Genomic DNA, 26,658 nt, shown 5'->3' on the forward strand with positions numbered 1-26,658 from the left:
GTGTACTGAAAATGCATCCCACATTATTGTCATGGACTGTTATGGATTGAATATCCAATATTGTGAAACCTACTGTAGTTGACCTGTTTGGCCTTTTTTACAGATGGGTAGCTCTATGGACCGAAATATAGACACAGCGTCTGTATTTCATCTTTACTATATTTGTGAAATGTAATTAGCTTTCTTGAAAAACACATGGGATGTGGAAATAACATCAACGGGGATTCTCAGCTGTGTTTACTGGTGTGTCAGTAAGGCAATAAACATACTCAAATGCATTTAATTTTTCACAAATGTTTCACACATATTCAGTTGTGTACAAACTTAAATCTCTCCGTTACCACAGGCATGTTTTATGTCATTTAATTGTCATGAGGCAGTCAAGTGTAAAGTTTGCACATTTATGACTTTTTTTCACTGACAAATGATTGTGTTATCAAAAAAAGCACATATAAAGAATATGAGGACATTTTGATTATAGATTCAAATATGCCACAGCCTGTTTTCACCCTAGACACTTTAAACAACCCTCCACATTTCACCTCATGTAAAAAACAAAATTAGAAAATACCTCAGTAAAGTAGCCACGTATTGTCTAATTACATTCTTGTAATGTTGTTGACTTTTATTTCAATATTTTTATTATTTATTAGTATTTTTAATTGTCTTGTTGCTTCACCAAGTGTATAATGGCAACATTCAGTTAGATCAAATATACAAATATATATAATGGAACATAGGTGGTAATGGGAGCAACGTTTAAAGGTGTGATGGAGTGACGGTGACCTCAGACATATCCTGTGATGTCATATCCTGCTGCAGTGGGCTTTTTGGCTCCCTGGACTCCATGGATGCTTGAATGGGAGCTGCCACTGGTACTGCGCATCAGTGTCTGCCCCCTGCGGGATGTGTTGACACCCCCCACTTGAAGGGTGGGGTTGCGGTATGTCTGTGAGGTCAGTCGTTCCCCTGTAGCTGACAGACCACCTGCTAGTGGATATGGATACCCTCGACCATGGCGTCTCCCACGGCCACCTTCTTGCATCTCAAAGCATGATACACACAGCATCCCGCCTCCCAGTATGGAGATCAGTGCAGAGGCAAGACCAATATACAGGCATTCCCCAAGCTCGTACTTCATGCTGTCAGGTAAAGTTGGGCGGTAAAAGGTCTGGACCACCTCGTGCGTGGTCCATGACACAGGTATGAGTGCCAGGAAGCCTGCAACGAGGAACAAGGACCCAGCAGTACCTGCCACGCGGCTCTTAACCGAACCCGACCCCTCTAAGCACAGAGTGCACTGCATCCCCAGGACGGCCAGGGCAATGGCAAAGACTGACAGCACGAGAGAGATCACCATGAGGGCACGAGAGGCCTGCAGGTCAGAGGGCAGCGCCAGCATCGAGTTGTAGGTCTCACACTGGAAGGTCCCGGTGCTCTGGTAGACACACTCCATCCACAGGCCCCTCATGTTGGCCACCGCCGTGACAATGTTTGAACCAATGTGAGCGGAAATCTGCCAGTATGGTAGCACGGTGGAGACCAGGGTACCAAGCATCCCCAGGAGTCCCAGAAAGAAGCCCATGAGCTCCAGAGCTGCTGACGCCATTTCCACAACTCTGATTAGAGAGATCTAAAAAAAAAAAACAAAACACTTAGCAAAGTGAGGTGTTTTTTAATGTGAATGTTTGAATGTAAAAATATTATTTTTCAATCTTAAACTTATAATGTCATGTGATGTGAAAGGGGGATAAATACACGGATTAAAATGAGAAAATGTTGTCAAACATTTACAAGTAGTGCATGAATTTCACTAAGTTTGACTTGTTCCATCATCCACTGAAGAAGTGAGTAACTTTTAACATAAATAATACATGTGACACTAGAAAACTATCAACAAGGCTCTGTTGTGTCCAGTTTATCATCCGGTATTTACCAAATTTAGTTTTTGTGTTATGTAAATTTTATTACTTACTAAATTTGTAGCTATATTGCAGTTGTAGATTTAGCTCAGCTAATCTAAATAACCATATAGCGGTTAGCTAGTTTTTGTCTCTGCTAGCTTAACTGTCAAGCGGGCTAATTTAGTAATTTAGCTGCTGCTACGACAAACAACTAAACTATATTTAGTTATATTTTTATTTATCTTCTAGTTTTCTGATAAAATTTATTTTCAAGACAAATGTAAGAGCTATTTAATTATATTGTTAGTAAACTTAGACTACGGTTAAGTATCTAGCTAGCTAGCTAAGGAGCTGTGAGCGCTAAAACTAATTAAAGTTATTAATTTTTATTCTCGTTTTAAGTTATTTGACCATTTTGTTCATCAGTTTGAATGACTTTTACAGGAAACCCCCATTATCCCAAACACACATGATCATTACCCAAAGGGGACTAGTTTGGGTGGGTGTCCAACACGACAGTCACAGCTGACTTGAAAACACTATAAGCTTTAATTAAGCTGTAATTACATGAAATAATCCAAATGACCTTACAGTGTGTTCAGATATGATGATTTGCGTCTGGGAAATTCACCTACTTTTCAGTGTGTCAAAGTCCGCAACTGCACAAACACAAAGATTCCTATGTCTCAACTCAAACCACACATTTATTGTAGTTTGAGTGGATAAATCGACTTTAACACATCACAAAATGTTAATAATAAGTCCCCATTGCAAGTTGCACAGCTGTAGGTTGCATTTGGTGATAACATGTTGACACTGTTGTATTACTTTTGGGTGGTTTGTGCTTCTGACCTCTTGCTGTGGCTTGGTGCAATACTTGTAATGATTCATTATTTTCCAGATTGTTTCCCAGATTTCCTCGTGCTGTTGACCAGTCCGCCTTCCGCTCATTTGGCTTCTTAACTCTATTAACTCTAAACTCTGTTAGTCGTCTTAGGTTGATTTGCAAACTCCAGTGATTACTTGACATAATTCAAATACTGCTACCTGGCAGCTCACAGCCAGTAGATCCGTCTTTATGGCGCCATAACTACTCAAAGTAATTATTGTGTCTACAGCTTATGCCTCATACACTCGAATTCAGTACTATTTGCCATACAAACACACACAGACCACTTTTTATGCATTACCTGAGATTGCCGCAGGTTGTGGAAGAGCCGTGCACTGGACTAGTCGTAGATTTGATTATGTTCTTCTGTTGCAGGAGCTGAAGTTGAGGAGCCAGAGAGTGATGATACAATAGAGTCTGTAATCTGTTCCGATTGTAGTCTATACTGGTATTTCTGTTAAATGTCCTCCTGCTTGTAGGTTAGAAAAAATGTTTCTTTCTCTTGCTGTATCAGAGTCGCACTGCTTCCTGAGACCCTGACATAGTCGCAGCTGTTGTGCTGCTGCTCTACTTTAAATGTCACTTACTCTGCTGGCTGCATTAGACCAAGGGAGCCAAAAAACGCTTTCAAAACAAATGCCGTTTAAGAAGAAATATAGTCATTTGAGTTTTCTATTTTGCCTGCTGCGGATGGCTCTCCCCTTAGAACGTCAATAATGCAGAACAGTAGACACTAGACAGGGTCAGTGCTGCTGCATGTTGTCTGTCTCTGTGTTGGTGAGATGTTCTGCTGTCTTTGTTTGAGTGTGAGATCTCTGCCCCTCATCCAGACCTTCACCTCCTGTCATGTACACACACAGTGACACTGACAACTCTGACAGTGACACACTCATCCTCTTTGCCAGCCAGGTTAATCATTCTCTCAGCGGCTGTTTGTCCAAAACAGACCTTTTGTACACCATCGGCAGCAGCTCAGCCCAAAACTCAAAACTTCAGCACATCCCTGTAAAAGAATAAATGTGTCAGGAGGAAAATGTCAACGTCACACACTATATTACCCACTTATGAACAGAGTCATCCTTTCATGTTAATAGAAAAGTAGCCCAGCTCACTCTGCACAAATCCCTAAAACTGCTTATGAGCATTTTTGTATTTTTAATTAAAATCAGCAATGAAATAACCCACCCTGAGGCTTGTTTTTATTTTAATGTAATTTAATTCTGTTTTTCATTTTATTTTACACGTTTTATTTATAGGTTTTCCCACGGGGGCATTTCCAACTGTGTGACACAAACGGTGATGGTGAAGAAAGACGATGGGCTAAAGGTAAACAGATCCTTCAGATTTATGTTACTCTATTAATTCTGTTGATATTGTTCAAAATAATCTCAGTGCACAGGTAAAATTACTCCACTGCTGATTGTCTAGCTGAAATAAGCCTGGATTAAAGGGATATCATGAAGAAGCAGTCTAACAAGAGTAAACTGATAAATTTAAAAGATAAATTGGGTTAACAAGGTGTGGACAGTAATTTAGAGGTTTGCTTTCTAGTGATTCTGACCTAGAATTAAATGCATGCTTTTGATGATTTCCACCAACTAGCCAGTTTCCTACAACTTAAAATAATCCTCAAGGAACTGTGAGCTTCTGACAGAGTTTTACTGTTACTTCTGATCTTTAGGAAAGTCCCATATATTTATGATCAAAATGCTACAAAGCTCTCCCCACGTGGCCATGAGTCTTGTGGAGAAACCATAAATCCTCTAATGACTGTTAATCTAATATAATAATTTAGAAGGTAAATTCCTCTTCGCTAGCTGTTGAAACCCACAAGTTTCTTAAAACTGCAATGAGGATATGAGTTCAGTGTCCACAGTTGTAGCTATTGTAGTCTGAATTTATCTATTGAATTTGTCTATTGAAGTCTGCGCCTAGCCTGGGTCTGTCTGGTGAACAGCACTTTACAGAAGCTACTCATGCACACAAAGTTATTTTATACAACCTTACATTTAATTGCCACCTATACCTTTCCCAGGAACATTGTGATGCTGACCTAAAGGACCATGTGGATAACTGCAACTATAAATGCTGTGGTATAATTTGATGATGTTGTTCGTGATTCTTATATTTTAATTCAGAGATTATGTAGAGGGGATTGTGTAGCAGCAATAGTGTTTAATAATGAACTACTACATTTGGATATACTATTTAAGAGGGATCAGTCTCAATCTTAGTATTACTAGTATAAACTACTAGCGTTAAAGCAGGAAATAAATAACGTGAGATGAACGGTGAAATGTAGAGCCCTTTTATTTATTTATTTTATTTGTGTGTGACTTATAATTACTGTGAGAAAAATATATTTAATCTTTTTTTTTTGTATAAGAAATAATAATGTAAAATGACATGAAAACTACAAATGTGAAGAATTATTTTCATGGCACTTTAAAGACTCCATAGTCAACCTTTTTATTTTTTTACCCTGCCATATTATACTATAATTTACAGCTCATCTACGCTGACACCAAACTTGGCTGCCACTTTCACGTTGCCATCCATCAAATATTTGCTAAGGTGCCAGTTTAAAGACTGCCGGTGCAGAGATCAGAACAAATGCATCAAATCATAAAGATCAATAATACTCACTATGTGAGTACATCTCCAGATGCCAGGTAAGGACAGCTGTCCTCCCTTGTCTGTCAAAGCCATCTAAACAGTTTAGTTGTGCCATTAGAGTGGAAATAAGTGTCCATAGTTGCACTCACACTGTTTGCTGCTGATCCGGTCCTGAAGCCAGAGCCTTTGCTTTCTAATCCCTCCAACTGGCCCTCACATGGTAGCAGCATCATAATGGGATTATAGTGTAATCCAGTCACTTCCCCTATGAAGCAGACTGAGAGGGTAACGTCCACACACTCATAAACACTGAGCCATTATTATGAACCACAGAGGGGGCATTATCTAGACACACTGCATATTAATGAGGCAGCTAAGGTCATCCTGTGACCCCTTGATACATGGTTGTTACTGGCTTGTAATCAGTAACTGTGAATGAATGAAAGGAAATGGTGCAAAATCGTGAAAATCAGACTAACTTTATAGGCATGACATGGCCAAAATATGTAAACAGCTGAACTCCTCCATGTAATTACTGAACCACTCATTCCAAACCAGTTGCACGTCAGCTGGGTTTTTCTACCAATCTAGGAAAACCATTTCTTTATGGGCCCGGCTGTGCACATGAGCACTATCTTGTTAAAATGGAGACGTTCCTTCCCCATCAGTTAGAAGCACTCTACTGTCTATAATGGTAGTAAAGGTTTGATTCACAATGTCTTAAGTCACAGTCTTCACGTGTCCTTGTGTCCACACTGAAAAGAGACGTGTTCCAAAGTCTTTTTGTGTTTCTAGTCCTCCACAGCTCAGTCATTCAAGAAAAGACTTCTTGAATTGACTTGACAGAATTTAGAGGTACCCCATATCAACTTTAGATAAACCCTTTGAATACATTTTGCACAACCTTTACATTGAAAGCCCATTGGAAATATCCAAAGAAGAGCATGTAGTCTTTCTAATCCATTGAGGGTAGGTAGACATGACAGTGTCCAATGAGAGTGTCTGGTTAGTCTGGTTAGGCTGGTTAAATATGTCTAGGAAAAAGCTTTTAACATGTTTAGGGTGCAAGTACAAACTAAAATAAAATGAGAGTCGATGAAAAGCAAAATTTATAAGCTGAAAAACAGCAAAAGTGAGAGATGAAGACGTAGGTTGTAGCTTGTGTCACTAGATGGAGATAAAGAGACCAGTGTTTTCAAGTAGTAGGTGTAAGTTTGAAGAGTTAGCTGACAACCTGAGTTGTTGGGTTATTGAAAATCCTTAAGTTACCGTTTTCTATTGGAGATGTCGAACTTTAGTTAGATGTTAGCTAAGGGACAAAGAACAAAGCAAAATGAAATAGTCCCAGATATACAGAGAGACCATTGGTGTTTTTTTATTGTTGTATATTCTTATTATTTCATTTTATTAAATACAACTTTATTTTATTGGTTATTTGTACAAAATGTATCTCATAAATATTAATTGAAAATAATTTCATACACAACAACAAATTTCACTTCACAGTCAGTCTTTATCATCGTCTTCCAGCCTCAAGGTGTGGCTGATCTGGTGTCACTTATTATTCTGAGCATTGCAAGGTAGGGCCAACCTGTTAGTCTCAGGTCACTTGTTATCCAGTGAAGTCCACACATCCCTAGCACTCACAAACACACACCTGCTGGATGGTGGAGAGAATATTTTCAGGACATTTTAGTGAATCTGACATACAAGCCTGTTACATATACAAATTACATTTATAAATTCTTATATCATGTTTTTCAGGTTTTGTTAAAAAAGACAATTATGAAGATGTGCTATGTTGTTGTCACACAGATGAGGAAACCATACACACTTTAACACACCAAGTATGAGATGATAACAGCATTGAATATTAAAGGTCGTATTCCATCATAACGCAACTCCCGTACTCAATCATCCACAATGGCTTCAGGTGTGCCAATCCATGCCAGATTAATGATATATACAGAGACTGATTGTCTTTATTACCTTGACTATGTTTATCAAAATTATATTTTGGGCAATAGAGTTTTACCATGCCCCCTCCGTTGTGATGGATAGATGTGACAAATAGAGTGTGTGTCAGATTGGCTTGCGTCCTCTAGTGGGGAAAAGAAAAACTGCAAAGTTGTTGCAAAACTCAATTTCCACAGTGGATTGCTTAAAACAACTTTAAAAAACATACAACTGCTTTAAAAACATTTGTAAACGTTTTGTAAGCACAACATTTGTATATTGCCTTGTAAACTTGTTTTTGTGAACTTGTAAAATAAATTGTTGCCTATTTGAATGTCCAGCAGACATGGAGCAACATGATTATTTCTATATCTGTTGCTCAGTTGCTCCTTTTAATTCTCATTTCCTCTTTATTAACTCCAGCAGGAAAATTAGACCCATCAGTTGATGACTTGAGTGCTGGACTTGCAGAATAGCATTCAGTGGAGTTTCAGAGCTTTTTTTTTTTCGTTAAAAAACAGCTACCTCCTGTGGCTGCAAATGGAAACGGTTGATGAGAGCAGTCAAAGGCATTAACTCTCAGGATTCATGATGAGCAACACCTTTTACATCATACAGTATATAGTTTAATATAGAGTTACTAATATGATTTTTATAAAATTAGAAACACATTAATGGATATGAATTTATTAAAATTAATTATAATTAAGTGCTTTTCTACTTTGGATTTTTGAAAGGAACGGACAAGCTGAACAATCCCTGTGATTTGAAAGTTGATTTGTCTAGAGACACATAGACCAATCCTAACATTTTATGAGATGAAAACAGTATCATAAGTAAAAACACTGAAACCAGGAGCTGAATGTTTGAAAATACATGTTGAAAGAGGGAAAATATGGTTTTAAAACTGAAAAATATGATTCGAACATTTGAGAATAAGATTTAAATATCTGAAACAATGTTTAATTTATTTTCAGTATATATGAATCTGTCTCTTTAAAGTTTTGAAATGTGTTTTGCAAACATTCAGATCACGTTTTTCAGACATTCAACATTTTGTTTCAGTTGTTTCAAATCTGCTCTTATTGAGCCTGTTTTAACAGCCAATATAAGTTTCAAACAGAAAAATACAATGCAGCCATTTAAAAAAAGATTTAAAAACCTGAAAAATGTCTGTCATTCTTTTCAGTGTTACAGATCTGTTTCCTCAGAGTGTGGAGATGTGTTTTTCAAACCTTCAACTCTGTCCTTTCAGAGTTTCAGGTCATTTCTTGCAGTGTTTCAGTTCTTCTGACCTTCCGTCCAGCTGTTGTAGCTAGCAGTTAGCCAGCTAGCTACAGTACATAACATTATCACAATAGCCCAAGAGTGAGCAGAGGCTGTAGGAGAATGAGGGAGATTTAAATCTAATAATATAAAGAGATCAGAGGCTGCTGGTGTTAAGCTACTAGTATGCCTTCATAGAACCCATCAGTAATAAGTTCAAATTTAACTTATGTGACAACATTAGTATTGAGGTCGGCCGGGGTCAGGTGCAGTACCTGAACTTTGTTTAGCTTAACTTCCTTTAGGTATTGCTTTTCAAAGTCTGTTACTGCATCATTGTACAACTAAACAGGGTCAAACTTATTCAATATACACAGCTGAATAGGAATCTGTGATATTTAAATAATTTGACGTTATTAAAACAAGTAAATAAATGCATCATCAACATCTGTACTTAGAGTAGTTCAATAGATTGTTTATTAGAGTCTACATCTGTAAAAAGTAACTAGTAACTAAAGCTGTCCAACAGATGTAGTGGTATAAAAGGTCCAACTGACTAACTGCTGGCTACAACAGCAAGATGGAACAAGCATACCTGGAAAAGTCTGACTCAACAGTAAACCATATATTTAACAATATACAGAGCAAACAAATAAAAGACCCAAATTACTTGACTGTACTGCAGCATTCGAAGCAGCAACAGCAGGTGAATACAGGGCATGAAAACTCACTTAGTGACTGACGTCCAACGTGACCAATCCACACACAGTTAGACTATCTCTATTAGCTGACTGGCTTATTCTGTCGGAAGCCATATGATTGGTTGAGCCTCGGTGAACTCCCGCCTGGCCTGGGAGTTTTAGATGTGTGTGTGTGAGAAGAGGCTCAGAAGAACTGAAACAATGCAAGAAATGACCTGAAACTCTGAAAGGACAGAGTTGAAGGTTTGAAAAACACATCTCCACACTCTGAGGAAACAGATCTGTAACACTGAAAAGAATGACAGACATCTTTCAGGTTTTTAAATCTGATTTTTAAATGGCTGCATTGTATGTTTCAGTTTTAAAACTATATTTTCAGTGCTGTCTTTTTCTTTTCAAGTTTCACATCATTTTTTTGGGCTGTTAAAACAGGTTCAATACAAGCAGATTTGAAACAACTGAAACAAAATGTTGATTGTCTGAAAAACGTGAATCTGAATGTTTGCAAAACACATTTCAAAACTTTGAAGAGACAGATTCATATATATAAACTGAAAGTAAATTAAACATTGTTTCAGATATTTAAATCTTATTTTCAAATGTTTGAATCATATTTTTCAGTTTTAAAACCAGATTTTTCTCCTTTCAACATGTATTTTCAAACATGTTGATTAGATTTGTGTTAATTAGATTTCACTTGTTGGCAGTGGCAAGTGAATGCAAACTGATGGATTATAAGAAGGCTGGCAATTCCTAGTGATATCTTCCATATGCACAGTATAGTTCAAATATTTCAAGTATTCCTGTAAGTTGTTTGCAGCCTGTATGTTTTCGCTGTCAGAGAACTCTGCACCAAACTGCCATCAGAATTCCTCTATTTAATAAATATTTTTATTTTTCTGCAGAAATACAAGTACATTTGTTTAATTGAAGATTTTATTGTGAAACATGAATAACTGCATGTCAGTTCGGCATATACATTAGGTTTCAAGTGGCACTGGATTCGTGTAAAATTTTGACTTTATAATTGCTACACTATATAATTTCCAACAGAATTTGCACTGGTAGAGGTAGATAAAGAACACAAGGAGTCCCGCCATTAATAAAGCACGTTGTAGCAAACAAATTGACGTTTTGTGGCTTTTATTCACGTCTGATTAAAAAAAGTAGAACCAGTGATACTGAGTCATGCTTCGTGAGTCATGCGTTTTGACCGATATGCAAGGGGGCAGTTTCAATCCCGATATTTTCAAACGGAGTACGTCACGGAAGTGAGCTACACTGTAGACTACTCTCATCCTTCCCCCAGGAGGCTCCGCTTTCCAGCCCCTTTGTTCAGTCTAGCCGGTGGGTTGAGTCAGAGGGAGGCTGTGCTAACTCAACTAATCTGTGCCACTGTGGGACACCGACAAGAACCAGGACAGACCGAAACACATATCTAAGGTTTTCCGGGAGTCCAAACTGACACAGTCATCGTCTTTAATCCGAGACAGGCACCAGAAAAGTTGCTTTTGAGTGTTGCTGATGCTGCGTTTCGTGTCGGGAGACGTCAGGACCCGTGTGCCAGTGTTCGGCTACTAAAGCAGCAAATACATGTCGATTGTCTTCGCTCCTTGGCAGCTGCTTCAGCTTTCATCCCGAAAAATGAGCTAGTGAGGCAGGATAACTCCTTAACCATCACCGGTCTGTTGCTGACACTGTGCAGTTGTTGCCATCCTCCACTGATCCACGCTGACTCTCCCTTTCAGTTTCTGCTCAGCATCCATATTTGCATCCCAGGGAGTGGCAACCACTAATCCCCCTTTTCCTGGCAAGAAATTCAAAGTTAGCCGGTTGTCGGGCACCGCACGGACGCTTTAATTTCCCATAAACATGTGAGTATTCTCCTGTATTTGTGTGCTTTTGTGCCATTTTTGCAGGCAGGGTCTCAGGGTTTAAGTGAAGGACAGTCTGAACCACGTTGCCGCAGTAGCTACAACAATGGATCAAACTGGCGTTGTGTTACATTTTGTTGAGGTGCGCTTTACCACCCCAACGATTTTGTCCTGTTTTCACTGGATTCACTTGTCGAATCGAAAATTAATTCAGGTCTTCATGTAAATGAGATCGGGGTGTGTGAAAATCTCAGCAGTAGGGCCTTATTTTTGACTTCAGTCACAGCTAAACCATCCTTCTCGACAGGTTTAATGGGATTGATTGCTCCTAAATGAAAATATCCTCTCACCTGGATGCGAGTAAATAATATGGAAAATGATTAAGTAGCTATACATGAAATCTGATTGCTTTGTCTCCTAAAACACAGTGTCTAGTATAAAAGCCTCAGCCAGATGTGTGTTGTTTATTGTAGGCTATAACAGCATTATGTCTTCTTAATGGTATCTGAGCCATGATTTGTAGGCCATGCTCCACTTGGGCACTGGCCTACATTGGTCTTCAGTAATATTAATGCAGTAGTGGAAAATTATAACTTGTCAATTGAAGAATATAATGTGCTGTTATTGGCAGGGAACAAATGTCTGAACTGCCAGGTGTTAAACTCTTAACCTGGATAAAACCTGTGTTAAACAGAGCACAGTTAACTAAGGTAAATGTAACTTGTTAAGCCACAAGCAAAAGGCATTACAGCAGTGGTGTAGTAGTGTTATTATAGTGAGGTAATAGAGCTTACATCTTATTAATTTCTACTTCTACCTCTAATTTCCTTTAGGTCTCAATTTTTGGCCTTGTGTGCATATGGGTTGTGAGTAGTTCAACTAGAAAGTGACAAGATAGTTTCAACTGAAGGGCTGAAGAGGCTGAAACACACATTGTAAACTAGCAAGAGACAAAATGACAAGAAGGTCAGAAAAACAATCCTTTCTTAAAACGTTTTCCTGGAGGGACCTTTAAATCTTAACCTTGGGACCACTCCTTGCTGCACTTGGTTTATAGCTTTGTAGCTTCACAAATGTTTAACATATGCTTAATACAATACAATGTTTAGTCATTTCCAAGTCAGATCGTAAGGTAGTGCACAAATGTTTAAAATGTTTGTACCCACATGCACGTGTACATCCTTTAAATCAGGTTTCACTGTGAATAGTCTGTTAGTGGTTCCCATATGTGTGACTGCCTTATCTCATCTTTCTCATCCCAATAGCTAAACATGGAGAGCGACAGCCAACACTCCCACATCTAGTGCCTCATCCCCAAGCCTCCATCACCCAGGGAGGAGCATTCAGGTCCTGACCAGCTCCCCTGCTATATAGAATGAATATGCTCAAGTCCAGTGGACTGAAGATCCCTGGCCGCGGGCCCAAGCATTCCAGCCCGGTGGGAAGAACCTCGGCGGGTGGAACATCCAGCCCCGTTGTCCCTAAAGACAGTAAGTTACTTCCTCCTGCTGACCATGTGGAAAATAAAAAGAATTTCTTTATTTTAGTTATTATGTCTCATCACCGGATATGACTTATTTATTTGTGTAAATGACTCAGAAGGACTCAGCTGCTTTAGATTACACACACACAGAAGCTGGGAGCTATTTTCTTTAACTTCAGTGTTTACCTAAAGATCCAACGCAGCTTTTTTCCTTGTTAGTCTTCAGCTGTTTGGGTGGATTCCAACCTCTTTTCCAATGAAAATAATTTATATTTCTTATATTTATATAAAGAACTAAAAATAATGATGTTTCAGCCAGAGAAGCTTTCATTAGAATTTAACCAGCCTGGTTTGTTGTTGTTGTCTGTCGTGTGAAAAGAGTAACTACAGTTTTCTCTCAGCCTTAGGGGTAATGTAACAGCTCGTTTTCTTGGTTTCATGGCGCACAACTTTACAATTTACTCTCGCCACCCTCAAGCTTTGACTAGTCCATTGTATACTACCTGTCCTGTGCCAAACACCAGACTGACAAAGTTAGCAACTAGCTGGTGAACATACAGATACAGCTAGATATACTTACTGGAAGCTAAGATTTAACACATCAGCTTCATGTCATTGCTATGCTCACAGCTTGTGCTTGCAGTGGACAGTAATAATAATTTTAGTTAATGTAGAGCTTACTTAATAAAAAGCAGGCTATGCATACTAAAGTCAAACTAAAGTACCATGTTTTATGTCAAACAGGAGAAGAAGAAGGAAAAATACCTCTTTAGTTTTAAGTATAATACACTGAGTCATGCAGGAAAATTACATCTGCTACCATACATTTACTGAAAAACAGAGTAATAACCAAAATTAAACATTTCTGAAAAACACTGAGTCAAAATTACAGTGTCTGTCTGGAAAAAGTAATCACAGCTGTTCTCACCCTCAAATGCAGCCACATTGTTTGACACACACACCAACACACACACACACACACACACACACACACACACACACACACACACACACGTTTAGTTCTATTTCAGCTAAATTATAGCTTCACTCCCAGCTGAAGTGAACAGAGGAATAGCCAGCCTTCTTTGTCTCATAGTACTCTTGTTTCTCATCGGCATCCGTGTGTAAGGGAGGCCTTTCATCATAGGCAGCTATGTAAGTGTGTCATGGTTCATGTAGACTGTGGAATTTCATGAGAGTGGGAGGGGGGAAACAGGAAGTGTTCAATTCACACTTACACTGCTTGTATTTACTTTCGTGCACTGCAGTCAGTGTTTGTAAAGTGTTATTAGTTTTAATTCTCACATGGGTAGATCCAACTCTTTAGAACGGAGACTTCTGTCCTGTTGCAGGACACATTTCTCTTTTACATGCTGTTCAAAGATGAGAAGGACCTTTAAAAATGTATATTAAAATCTCTATCAGTACTTACAAATTATATTACAATATGTTACATTACAATTGACTGTGCTTATCTAGTCAAATAACTGTCCAAAATTCTGCTTTACCAAACTATTAATGCCTGTAAATCTATGAGTAATCTAAGCATAATAACTACAGTCTTTTCTTGGTTTGTTTAGTGTAAGCGTTTTAAGAGAGCATTAAAACAACATGCTTCCATCTGTGTTTGTATTTACTCTGGAGCTAAATTTTGTTTCTCCCTGTGTGGAGGGCATAACAGCTCATCCTCCTGAACTCAGTGATTACTGTGTCAAAAAAAACTAATCCCTGTGTTGCACATAGGCAACTTTAGGTAGCTTTCCTTATGCAACTATGATTGAAATCTGTGCCTGTGGTTTTAAACAGTTTGTTTCTGCCATGCATGAACTCATTTGTTTGCTCATTTCCTGTTTATCCACAAAAGAAAATACACAGTGATAATGGCTATTACTTTGCCTTCTTTTCCCCACTGTTGTACTTTGATAATCAGAATTCATATTAAGATATCTATGATTTCATAGACATCATCATCTTGTTTTATAATTTGGTAGACTAAAAGCAATTTCCCCAATTAATTTACGTATTTGGAAAGTTGTTTAACCAATGTTTATAATAGCCTGAATACTCAGATTGTAATTCTCACTGGTCACACATCATCATTGGTGGGACAATACTGATGTCTTAGTGAATGCATGGAGGCATTGGTTTCATACCCCAGATGGTCTTGACACTAACCTGGTACTTTAAATCTCTGCCACCCCTTTGTTTGTTTTCAGTGGAAAGACTGATGGGGCCACTGTGTTTGGAATTGGCAGAGTTTACCTAATTTAAAGAACAGTTTCAAGCTTTTGAGGAAGCTGTAGTCAGAGAGTGAATAGAGGAGGAAAGTATCTGAGCCTCTCTCCAGCAACTTTTGATGCGAACATAATAGAGCTGTGCCACCTCTTGCGATGCCACGTCTTCTGTGAACCTTGGCACCTAGTTTCTCAACAGAAATAACTCAGCTGTAGTTGTAGGCAGTTTCCTTTTTCAAGATCTGCAGCTTTTCCCATTTGCTCCAGTCTCCGAAGTGCATGGTTGTCCTGCTGCACATGCTTACCTGAACTTACCTGAACCTCAGTCTCCAATTTATAGAAACCAACTATTTGTTGGATTTTTACTTCTGGTTTCAAATGATAGCTTAAATATCAAGAGAAATGAAAGATGGCACAGAGTGACATCCTGACCCTATTTGGCTTCTCATGAGAATCAGGTTTATTGTGACAATTCTGTGGCAATTTCTGTAAATCTGTGCTACAGAGTATAAAATCTTGAATTGAAAAAAGCTATCATCCCCCCTTCAAAACTATTATAAATAATATTATAACAAACCCCTGCCACCAAAAGCAAGGCTGCCTGAGAGCAAGAACCATGGCTTGATCTTGGAAATAACTGGCAGACATGCTCTTAGCAGAATTCACACTAACTAGAGTTGTGCTTGTCTCACATTCATACAGTGGCAAGAAAAAGTATGTGAACCTTTTGGAATTCCATTGTTTTCTGCAGCAATTTGTCATAAAATGTGATCTGATCTTCATTTGAGTCAAGAGACTTATACAAATACAATGTGCCTAAAACAAACACAAACAAATCAATCAGATCTTTCATGTCTTTATTGAGAACAACCCTAGAAACCTCACAGTGTAAATGGAAAAAGTATGTAAACCCATAAGCACAAATTAAGAAAATTAGTTTAGAGGTGTGGACTAGAGCTGATTTTGATTTAAATTTTTTGTGTTTGCTCCACACATAAAGAATACGCTTATGTGAGCCATACCTCGTCAAAAGGAGCTTTTACAATATCAGGGCCTGGCCAGCTTGCATTGATTGGGGGGAAGACAAATTCCCAAGTGTATCAAAAAATTGTCCAACATAATGTGAAAATGTCTATACGTCAGCTGAAACTTTGTAGAATTTGTGGTGATGCAACAGGACGATGACCTAAAACACTGAATGGCTTCAGAAAGACAAAATCCGCCTTTTGGAGTGGCCACCATTTGAAGAGAGCCACACACATGAGATGTCCAAAAAATATGACAGAGCTAAAGCAGTTCTGCAGAAGGAGTGGGCTAAAATTCCTCCTGAATGTTGTGCAAGTCTGATTCACAGCTACAGGAAGCATCTGGTTGAGATTATTGATGCCATGGGGGGTCAACCTGTTGGGGTTCACATACTTTATACACTATGAGGTTTTTATGGTTGCTCTCAATGAAGACATGAAAGATCAGATTTTTTTTTGTTTTAGTCACATCATATTTGTTAACACTCTTGACTTAGATGAAGATCAGATCATGTTTTATGACAAATTAATGCAGAAAACCATGCTTACATTACTATAAGTCAGTCATTGATTTGTTACTTGAGATATTAAGGGGGAAACTAAAAACATTGAAATACACAATTGTGTTTATAATTGGATGTTTTCAGTCCTTTATTTCAGCCCTGTAATTGTTCTGTCTCGTCAGTCTCAAAATGTTTGGTTAAGTTTCACACTGCATGTTATAGTATGGTCTGAATACACTATGGATCTTGATTTCCTTAATGTGTAAAATATATTACCTTTATTAACACAGTATATATTAACAACAAATTGAAGAACATACAAGCTGTCTGTTCCATCTGTTACTGTGCAACTCAGCCTTACACAGCCGTCAAGGCACAAAATCAGCCTTTTAAAACAAAAAAGAACCAGTTAGAGAGCATGATGATGATGAGATGATAGTTATTGTGGAAAATTATCATAAATAAGCAGAGTCAAAGAGGCCAGAGAAAGAGGTGTGTGTGTAACCAAAGTAGGGAGAGATGAGGGGATAATTGGGGGGAGGAGGAGGGACGGGAGGAAGCTTTGGAGGTTTCATTGTGCAGAGCGGATGAATAGTGGGATTCAGATAGTTGTGGGAGGTGGCCAAGCACAATAGTGAAAGTAAGGGCTGTGTTTCCAGTGTTCCTTCTGCCGAGGATCTTTGCACCCCCGCTCTCCTGTTGCCTCAGCAACACAAATCATGGGTTAGATCAGGTTTTCAGGTTAGCTGTTAGCTGTATCAGCATCTGTGGTGTCAGGCTTTACTATTAGGGTGCATTACATTGCAAATCCCCAACTTTAGGCAAGTGTAGTAAAAATTTTAAGGATTACTCTTTTGTATCACACTAGGCAATAAATAGAAATGCTCTCTGCTCACAGAATTGCATGTACTTGCAATGATAGTGCAGTATGAGAAAGACTGCAAAAAGGATGAAGCATGGAGTGAGTAATAGTTAGAGCTGATACTGTATACCAGTTTGCCCTGGGTGATTTCCATTTTGACACTTTAAGGATCAATGAGGAACCTGAGTGCTCCCATGTTGTGATTGTCAATATCTGCAAAATGCATCAAAAAACAAAGCTGTCCCCTGATTTTGACAAAAGAGAATACTGTGCCATTTATCTTTAAAAGAATCATTTATAACTGAGCAAAATTGAACGCTTCCTTAAAATAAGCATCCACTGTAAGCAGCACCTTTTCATGATAACTTTTATCATTAAGTTAAAACCCCTTGGAAGTTGTACCCATTTGCACTTGGGCTAGGTTGTGTTTCACAAGACAACATATGGGAGCAATTGGGGCATAAAGCACAACCACTGGGGTCCACAAAGCCCCAGGCCGCCTCTCAGGGTGTCGGGGAGACAGCCCTGGCACCGGCCATTCCAGGACACAGGCAAGCACAGATCAACACAGACTTTTACTGACAGTGTGGTTCGGTAGGCCGCGTGCTAATGGTGCCCTGCTCAGTTTACAGACTGCTGTGGAAAAAAAAATAGAGATCCAGCCCATTTATGTGTCAAACTGGTGATTATTGCAGCAGCACGGCAGGGTTAATCACCGGCTCATCACAGATACCTCTCTCTGACCCACTTTTCAGGAGGAATTAGAGTAACACCTAATCTTGCACAAACTGGATGCAGCCGCACAAGGAGGGCTTTTTTTCCCAGAATGACACAGTCAAACAGAATGAATAGTGTGAAGACGATTCTCCTTGACTGTGAATGAGGATGTCATCACAATGTACGCAGTGTTTACAACTTGACCCCCTTCGATGATGACAGTTTTAGCTGAGAAAATGTGATCACAATAGGAAGCATTGATTCATTTCAGAAATGTCTGTGCTTACTGTTACCTCATTTTGTTTTTATTGCATGAACACTTAAGCTGCCATGGATCACAGTAAATGATAATTAATATTTCTCTTTTTCTGTAGGCACTTCACTGAAGCCCACCACACCAACTACTAAAATCTCTGAAGAGGGTGATGATGTTTTGGGGGACTACACAGTGGGTGAACAGGTCTGGGTTAACGGCGTCAAACCAGGAGTTATTGCCTACCTAGGGGAGACCCAGTTTGCACCAGGACAGTGGGCAGGCGTCATACTGAATGACCTAGTTGGCAAAAATGATGGTTCAGTGGGTGGCGTGCGCTACTTTGAGTGCCAGCCCCTCCAGGGCATCTTCACGCGACCCTCAAAGCTCGCCCGACAGCCGGTTGGAGAGGGAAGTGACAGCCACTCTACTGACTCACTCTCTGCCCAGAATCAGGCTCAGCAGGGCAGCAGTGGCGCCCCTCCTGGCCAGCGAGTGGTGGTCCCACTCAGAGAGGGCCTGCTTAACAGCGCTGTGAAAACAGGCAACGAGTCAGGGTCCAACATGTCTGACAGTGGTTCAGTAAAGAAAGGCGGAGAGAAGGATCTTCGTGTTGGCGATCGCGTTTTGGTGAGTAATTGTGTTGGAAAACCAGTGAGTTGTCACACAGCAGTGACTGAATTTATATTGGGGTCAATACAGTTTCTTGGCTGTAAAATTGTGTTTGCTGTGTTTTTATAATGGGTTCATGTAATAATGGGCCTACCCTTACAAATCAAAAGCTTGTCTAAATATTCACACTGATATCACGCTATTTTCCCAATAATGTATGCAAGTTTGACTGCATGGAACTACTCGGTCCTGGTTGCGTTGCCTTAAATATACTGATGGCAGTGAAGATAATTACGTCATATCCTGTGCAGTTGGAGAATTAGAGCTTGAGAAGCTTTCCTACTGGTCAATATTGTAAATCACTCTGGATTACTCTCAGCACTTAACAGAGAAGAGATCGCTGCTGACACATTGATCAGTGAATCCATCTATTTCCTAAGCCTCTCCCATGTAATCTATCTCACTGCAGTGGTTTGGATATGCTGCCATTCAGTTGTCTCATGCCACGACATACAACACTGCCTTAAAATATTTGGTGAAACGAGCACTAAGTGTGAAACTCACATTACGCATTGTGGACACAAAGCAAACACCATTTTCCCCAGTTGGTATTGAATTTTGTAATAGTAGCAGGAGTAGGACACGCTACTTTCACTCACAGTTTGTTAAACTGGCAGCTTTTACATTTTAGTCCACATTTCTTGCAGAGGAGTGATCCTGAGCTGAGGTCAAACTTTGCTGATGTGTGTTTGTGGCTAAATAACGGTCATTTAGAAATTGCCTCAAGAGAGAACTCAGAGTATTTCAAAAAGTAACAGCAGAAATGTTTCCCAACAGAGAGACAACCCCAGGCGGTGAACACATGATTCCTGTCTCCATTTGACTTAGCACTTACAGGGAGCACAAAACTATCTCTCCTCTTTTAGCTTTAGCATTCATCCAGAGGCCATTTGCACTTGAGTTTGGTGGAGGTTAAGTGAGTGTTTTCTTTCAGTGGCATAGCATGTGATGTCGATAGTGTTTATTTGGATATTTTGAAAACTAAAGCTTACATGGTAAGAGCTGTGTTAGGCTTTAAAAACTGTTCTCAGATAAAGGCTAATGTCTGTATGTCAATATGACTAAATATAAAGATCTTTATCTTTTATATACAATCTATGGTCTGTATGCTACATACTAATAAGACAGAAAGAGACATTTCACAGGATTTATTTTATAACTGCACCAAGGTGACAGTCATTGGCTAAAACGTGTTATTACGCAGAGTTAATTAAATAACTTTCCACTTGTTATCACAATAAATTAACTGAGGGCAACAGTTTAAATCTTAGTCTGTCTTGAGCTCTATACAGCTCCAAATGTAATTCACTGCAAGTAGAGATGCTGGAACATAAAGATAATAAGTCGGGGGATTAAAGATGAAAGAAGGGAAAGAAAGGGCTTTGTCAAGTTTGCCTGTCGTCTTGCCATGGTTCACATTTAATTTTGGTAGGTGTGTTGTGCAGTGATAGGCTTTTGTGTCTCATACTATACATGTGGTCACCATGTGTGCAGGGCGCTCAGCAGCTGTTCTGCTAAGTCTTGCACGGTGACTGCAATGGCAGAGTATGTGGATTTTTTGTCTTCCCAACAGGAAACTGATTGTTCCTGACTGGGAAGTTGTGAAAACTGCAGAGGTAGCTGCCCTAAATAAATCACAAAGGACAAAGAAGATGACATTAATCAGATTTCACATTTCTGTAGATAACTTTGGTGAAATTTGTCTAATTTAATCAGAAAGCAGGTTTATGCTTTATCTTCTCAGTTGCCTCTGTTGTGCTTTAATAAATTACTAATTTGCATTTGGTGAAAAATCTCTTTATTTAGTTTCAGCTTCTCAAACTTGAGAAATGTTATATGATCGTAAACAGAATACATTGGTTTTTCTAACTGCTGGTAAAATGAAAGGCACCTGAAGTCAATACCTTTGATTCTAGGAATGTGTGAAGACTATATTTTCTCACAATTTCTATACTTAATGACTGATCAAAAAAGTATAGCTAGAAAATTAATGATGAGAGAAATATGACACTACCCACCTGATCTTAAGTGTCACTTTGTCCAGTACTGTGACAGGTTGTCACTGTGTGTTTCGCCTACAGTATATAGCCAATGATTTGCAAAGCATAAACCTAGACCCTGACAGGACATACTGAGTCACTGTCAGCTGAGGTTGTGTGTGATTAAAAACCACAAAACTTCATTTTTAACACTAGAACCAAATATATACATATTCAGCTTTTTCATCACTGCTCATCTGTATTCTTGTGCAGTATGTTAGTCAACATGAAGTGAAGAATATGAGTGTCATAACTAATTTAACACATTTCAGTAGTGTAAGACAGCTAAGCAGACAGTGGCAATGAGTCTGTTAAGAAGTTCATTGTTGTGAAATGCAAAGTAATGCACAGATGCTTTAATACAGTGTAGTTTATAGGAAAATTCACATTAATAACATTAATGATGGCATTAACAAAGTGTCCACTAACCCATATAACAAACGGCTTGCATGAGCAATACTGGGATCCTGAAACTAAAACAGTGAAATGGAGTTTAGCCATCACTAATTTCACTAATCAATAATCATTCTGTAATCTTTAATCTATAATGAAATCTAATACTTGTTGGGATTTACTTGTATTTACATTTATTGCCCTCAGTAGATGTGTGATAAATTCTGCAAAGATTTTGACGCAAACTATAAAGGAAACATTTGAGCTGTTTGTGGAGAAAGGTCAGATTTGGCACAAACAGTGGTCATTAAATTACTGCTTGCTCCATGTTTTTGCATGAACCATATGTGCATTCTTTTAGGCCATTTACAAACAACTAATATTCTGTAAATGGGAAGTGGAACATGATCAAAGTGGGTCAATAATGATAGTTTGAGTGGCAACAAGAATCTGATAAGAATGCATTAAACATTTGCATCGTATGTAATTTGATAGTGGAACGTTCTTGCACTAAGAGAACATCCACAAATATTATATATGTGTTGCTCTATTGTTTACAAGTTTATCAAGTGTCAGGCTCTTTTCTTTGTGTGTCAGGTTGGAGGCTCGAAGATGGGAGTCATACGCTACATGGGGGAGACCGACTTTGCTAAGGGTGAATGGTGTGGAGTAGAGCTGGATGAGCCTCTGGGAAAGAATGATGGCGCAGTAGCTGGTACAAGGTACACACACACACACACACACACACACACACACACACACACACACACACACACAAACACACACACACACACTATACATATGCTTCAAGCTTCTCACATTCCTTTGCTTTTTACCCTAAAAGGAAATTGAGGGGCAGACTGTGGATCCATCTATTCAGTTGTTTGTTCTTTTCAGCTTTCATCTGTTTGTCCATGAAATCACGTTGACCGACCCTGTAGCCCAGAGTGGGTCTGTACCATTGGCAGTTTTTTGTTTTTGTTTTGTTTTGTTTGCATTTTTTTTTTGTTATTAGGTTCACAGTTTATTTATACTAGTTTAGAAAGAGTTTCAAATAACAGCAGGAAGAGGCAAGAAGCCCAGACGAGCTTATTCATGTCTAGAATACAAAAGATAGAAGGATCGTGTAAGAAAGAAAATTAAAGTAAAAAAGGATCTGTTAAAAACAAATTTACATAAAATACTGAAAGAGGCACATTAGTGACAACAACTGCTACTCAACGTCTATGCCCTTTGCATTATGCAAATTATTCATCAAATGAAAATCTGCATTTACCGTTACAGAAGATTTTAATGATTGACCATTTACTTTTGTGGCAAAAGCTGGAAGACGCATTTTAATTCCCAAACCAAAACCAGTGGCACATTATAAATAAACAGAATATGTTTTGGTGGCATACTTACGAAGCAGTTCTGTTAGTGCTTAATAAAATCTCTTCTCTCTCTTTATCCTGTCCCTGCTGCAGATACTTTCAGTGTCTTCCCAAGTTTGGCTTGTTTGCTCCGATCCACAAGGTGATCCGCATCGGTTTCCCTTCCACCAGCCCAGCCAAGGCTAAGAAGAGCAAGCGGGTGGCCATGGGGGTTTCTTCTCTGGCCCACAGCCCCAGCAGCTCCTCCATCAGTTCAGTCAGCTCGGTGGCCTCCTCTGTGGGTGGACGACCGAGCCGAGCTGGACTGGTAAGAAGGCTGCATATGCTTCAAATGCATACTGAGAGTAGAGGGGCTGTTCAGAGTGTGAGGTGTTGTAAAAACCAGTTGTTTGAGAATATGCTCAAACTAATCTTTTAGAAGAGTTAGAAGAGGAGGTTGATATCAGTCTCATGTCTGTAATTAAGAAAGCACAGCCAGTCCTGGTGTCACTATGAGGCTGCCAAACAATCGGGTAGACCTCAAACCTTTTACTTTGTATGTTGTACAGATAAAAAATTTAAAGAAGGATGATTTGTTGTCTTTGGACAGGGCCAGACGAGCAAGCTGTTACCCATCATCATGTTAAGCTAAGCTAACTGACTGCTGCTTGTAGCTTTATATTCACCATACAGACTTGAGAATGGTAGCAACTTTCACAATGAACTCTTGGCAAGAACTGAATACTCATATTTGTACAAAATGATTACTTTAAAGTAAGCCATCAAGTAAGTAAACTTTATTTCATTAAAATGTGCTTCGGAGGTATACTGTAGAAAACACAATATAAAAGTGGCTTAAAATAACATATCTAAGACATGAAACCAGAAGAGAACAAAATATGCAAAAAAAAGTATAAAATTGAAGTTTTAAATGCTATATGTTCTGAAGTTTTCTGTCTACAATTTCAAACAGCGGGATCATGAGTGGGTACATTGTACTGACACACTCCCGGATCTGCTGAGTAGTGAATAATTTGCATTTTGTTGCTGTGCACTGTGGGACTCTGATTCACTGACTTTGCATTTTGCTCCTGTGACAGTCTGCAGCTGAAAGAGAATTCAAATAGCTTGTTCCAACACACTGTGTCTTTAAGACTAATAACTGCTGCAATGGTTGGCAACAAACTGAAAGGAACGGGACATCAGGGTATCTCACATTGATTTTAGCTTCTGGTTGTGAGCCAGAAAACACTCCCTTTTACTTTCCTTAATTGTTGGCACCAGCGTCAAGCATCACTGAGAGCAACCTCTGTGAATTATCAGCGTGATGATGCAGAACTGAATATTCAGATGTATTTCCATACCTAAAACTTCTATACTGCATAAATAAATGTGTAAATCAAAATAGTGAAATATTAATACATCAGCCAGTGGTTGCTGCTACAGCACATATTAGTGGCACCTAAACTAAAGAAAGAAGAAGAATTCAGTACCGTGAACTCCAGTAATTATGTATTTGATGTTATTTTGATTACTCAAAACTTTATCAGTATAAATCAACATACCATGACAGTTTTTGTGAGGTATTATTTGGTTTATGCAAAAGCTCCAGACTGACTGACATGTCACACATCAGGCACAAATCTGCTTAAAGAGCACCCTCTAGTGGTCAACAAAGATGTTGCTTCTTTTGTTGAAATGTTAGTCTTAGTTTTTAGTGTGATACTTTGTTAAGCAACCAAATCCTCCATGGGAAGATACAACAGAAAAAAATTAAAGAGCAAGGCTGACAGGTGTATTTTGGTCATCTAAGAAGGGAAGGGATAAATAGCATGGCTGTTCCGTGATCACATAAAAATTGAAAAATCACATGAAAGTGTTGTCATGTCAGGTACACATCTGTTATATATTCACATGTTCAAACACATGATCGGTAAACTGGTTTTTACCAGTTTCTCATAATTGTACACTTTTTACAAAGCCTGTCACATTGAGATCACAGTGTTTTCTTGTGATGATGAAATAATTGCGTTATTATTTTTGAGAAACTAAGTTTGATGTCAGAGCAACAGATGTATCGACTTTAACTAGAAGTGATCCGAGGCGAAGCATGGCCTCATTAACTCATGTCCGTTCTTAATCTAGTCAGTGTAATCTTTCTTTAATCCTGAGTCGAGTCAGTCACTGTCTCTGTTTCCTTCTGCTTTGTCACATTCTGTTCTTCTCTTTTTTTTCCTAACCCAATTCACATTATCATCCTTTCATTTCCTAACGTTTTATGTTTATGTCCTTTTTAAGTTGACAGAGACTTCATCACGATACGCCCGGAAGATCTCTGGCACGACCGCGCTGCAGGAAGCCCTGAAGGAGAAACAGCAGCACATTGAGCAGCTGCTGGCTGAGAGGGACTTGGAACGAGCAGAGATGGCCAAGGCCACCAGCCATATATGTGAGGTGGAGAAGGAGCTGAGTGTCCTCAAGGCTCAGCACGTGCAGGTACAGACATATGTGGTGACAATCTGTCAAGGAAGAGTTATGACATACACTAACATAAACAAATTCACCCTCTCTGTCTCTTTATTAACACAGTATGTAACAGAGAATGAGAGTACCCTTCAACAAGTCAAAGCGATGTTGGCCAGCACACAGAAAGATAAACTGGAACTGGCCAATCAGCTTGAAGAAGAGAAAAGGTAATATCACAGAGGTGAATGATGTGAGAATGATGATATGTAAATCTAACCCATGTCTTCCTGTACAGCAAAAGCTCACTGATTAACACATTTAGACTTATAATTTAAACAAATGTGTCGTTTTATGGACAAAATTAACTGATGGGGCAGCAGTGGTGCAGTTGGTAGGGTGGTTGCCCACTGCCCACTCTAGGGTTGGCGGTTCACAACACAACTCTTGCCGGCCATAATTCGTAGTGTCCCTTGGACAAGTGTACCCCAAGATGTCCAAAGAATCCCATCCACTGAGGTTGCACAAGCCAGTGCTGGTCTGAAGCACAGTGAAAATTGGGCAGGGTTGTGTTAGAAAGGCCATGAAGCATAAAAGCTGTGCCAAATAAATGTGCAAACCAGGATCTGTGTAAGCAAGGCAGCTTTAGAGATATTGGTGGGTGTATGTTTTTACTGTCTCTATATATCAAACTAACGTGTCTAACACTAATTGCACGCAGAGCGCGTAAAACATGAGACTTTAATGAGTCTTTGCTGTTTTCTTCTCTAAGGCAAACCTTATATATATGTTCACAGGAAAGTGGAGGATCTCCAGTTCAGAGTAGAAGAGGAATCCATCACCAAAGGGGATCTGGAGGTATTTATAAGCATTGTTAAGGCCTCAAAAATTAATAATTGAATGTATGTGCTTATGTACAGTATGTGCTTTAATACCATAGGGCCATGTTTTAGTAGGCAGCTTTTCATGCCACATAACCCAGAAAGCAACATCAGCGTAATGCATAATTGAGAGCTCAAGACTAAAAGGAAAATGTACAAAGGATTTCTACGTGCATTTACCTCAACAGTTTCTGTAGACCACATATAAACATTCAGAAGAGGTTTAAGAAGAGGGGCTCAATGACGCTTCAGAAGCGAGGATGATCTGGGTTTGAACCTCTCCAAACAGCTGATTGACAGCTTCTCTACTCACTATGTCATCCGATTAACTGCTTACCCCAGCAATACAGAAATTTCATAAAGAGAGAGCTGGGAATTCCAGTTGCAGCATCTTTGGGGCAGAAGTCAAAATGCAAGGATTTAAAAAAGTGTGACTCATATGTAGTTTTTTAAGCTATGCAGAGGAGTCTGAAATCCATTAAGTAAAGTACAGACCTCATTTGATGATCCCTGAAAAAGAACCTCAATGGAAGGTAAATTTAATTTGCTCACTTTTGAATATGCCGTTACTGCAC

General features: G+C 39.0%; 2 protein-coding genes across 4 annotated transcripts in view; one reads left to right on the top strand and one right to left on the bottom strand.

The window, feature by feature from the left end:
• Positions 1-291: 291 nt before the first annotated feature.
• Positions 292-3,643, bottom strand: cldn2 (claudin 2). Its single transcript, XM_026373325.1, has 2 exons — positions 3,095-3,643; positions 292-1,633 (listed from the first exon to the last, which is right to left on the bottom strand). Exon 2 carries the CDS (start codon positions 1,607-1,609, stop codon positions 788-790), a length of 822 nt encoding a protein of 273 aa, XP_026229110.1. The 5' UTR covers positions 1,610-1,633; positions 3,095-3,643; the 3' UTR covers positions 292-787.
• A 6,691-nt stretch (positions 3,644-10,334) lies between these two features.
• The window catches only part of clip2 (CAP-GLY domain containing linker protein 2), a 29,050-nt gene continuing 12,726 nt past the window's right edge, over positions 10,335-26,658 (top strand). For 2 of the 3 annotated variants that reach the window (XM_026372082.1, XM_026372083.1), the window contains exons 1-8: positions 10,336-11,206; positions 12,472-12,696; positions 18,405-18,913; positions 21,985-22,109; positions 22,854-23,067; positions 25,038-25,235; positions 25,329-25,432; positions 26,000-26,060. In XM_026372082.1, the coding sequence (XP_026227867.1) occupies positions 12,582-12,696; positions 18,405-18,913; positions 21,985-22,109; positions 22,854-23,067; positions 25,038-25,235; positions 25,329-25,432; positions 26,000-26,060 (1,326 nt within the window). In that variant the 5' untranslated portion in view covers positions 10,336-11,206; positions 12,472-12,581. Of the gene's footprint in view, positions 11,207-12,471; positions 12,697-18,404; positions 18,914-21,984; positions 22,110-22,853; positions 23,068-25,037; positions 25,236-25,328; positions 25,433-25,999; positions 26,061-26,658 lie in introns of all 3 variants that reach the window. The other variant, XM_026372084.1, reaches the window with a different exon arrangement.

Source organism: Anabas testudineus, chromosome 14 (assembly GCF_900324465.2).
Source record: "Anabas testudineus chromosome 14, fAnaTes1.2, whole genome shotgun sequence".
Lineage (NCBI taxonomy): Eukaryota > Metazoa > Chordata > Actinopteri > Anabantiformes > Anabantidae > Anabas > Anabas testudineus.

Excerpts from the sequence above, each read along its gene's own strand:
- cldn2 (XM_026373325.1), bottom strand. The coding sequence starts at position 1,609 with ATGGCGTCAGCAGCTCTGGAGCTCATGGGCTTCTTTCTGGGACTCCTG.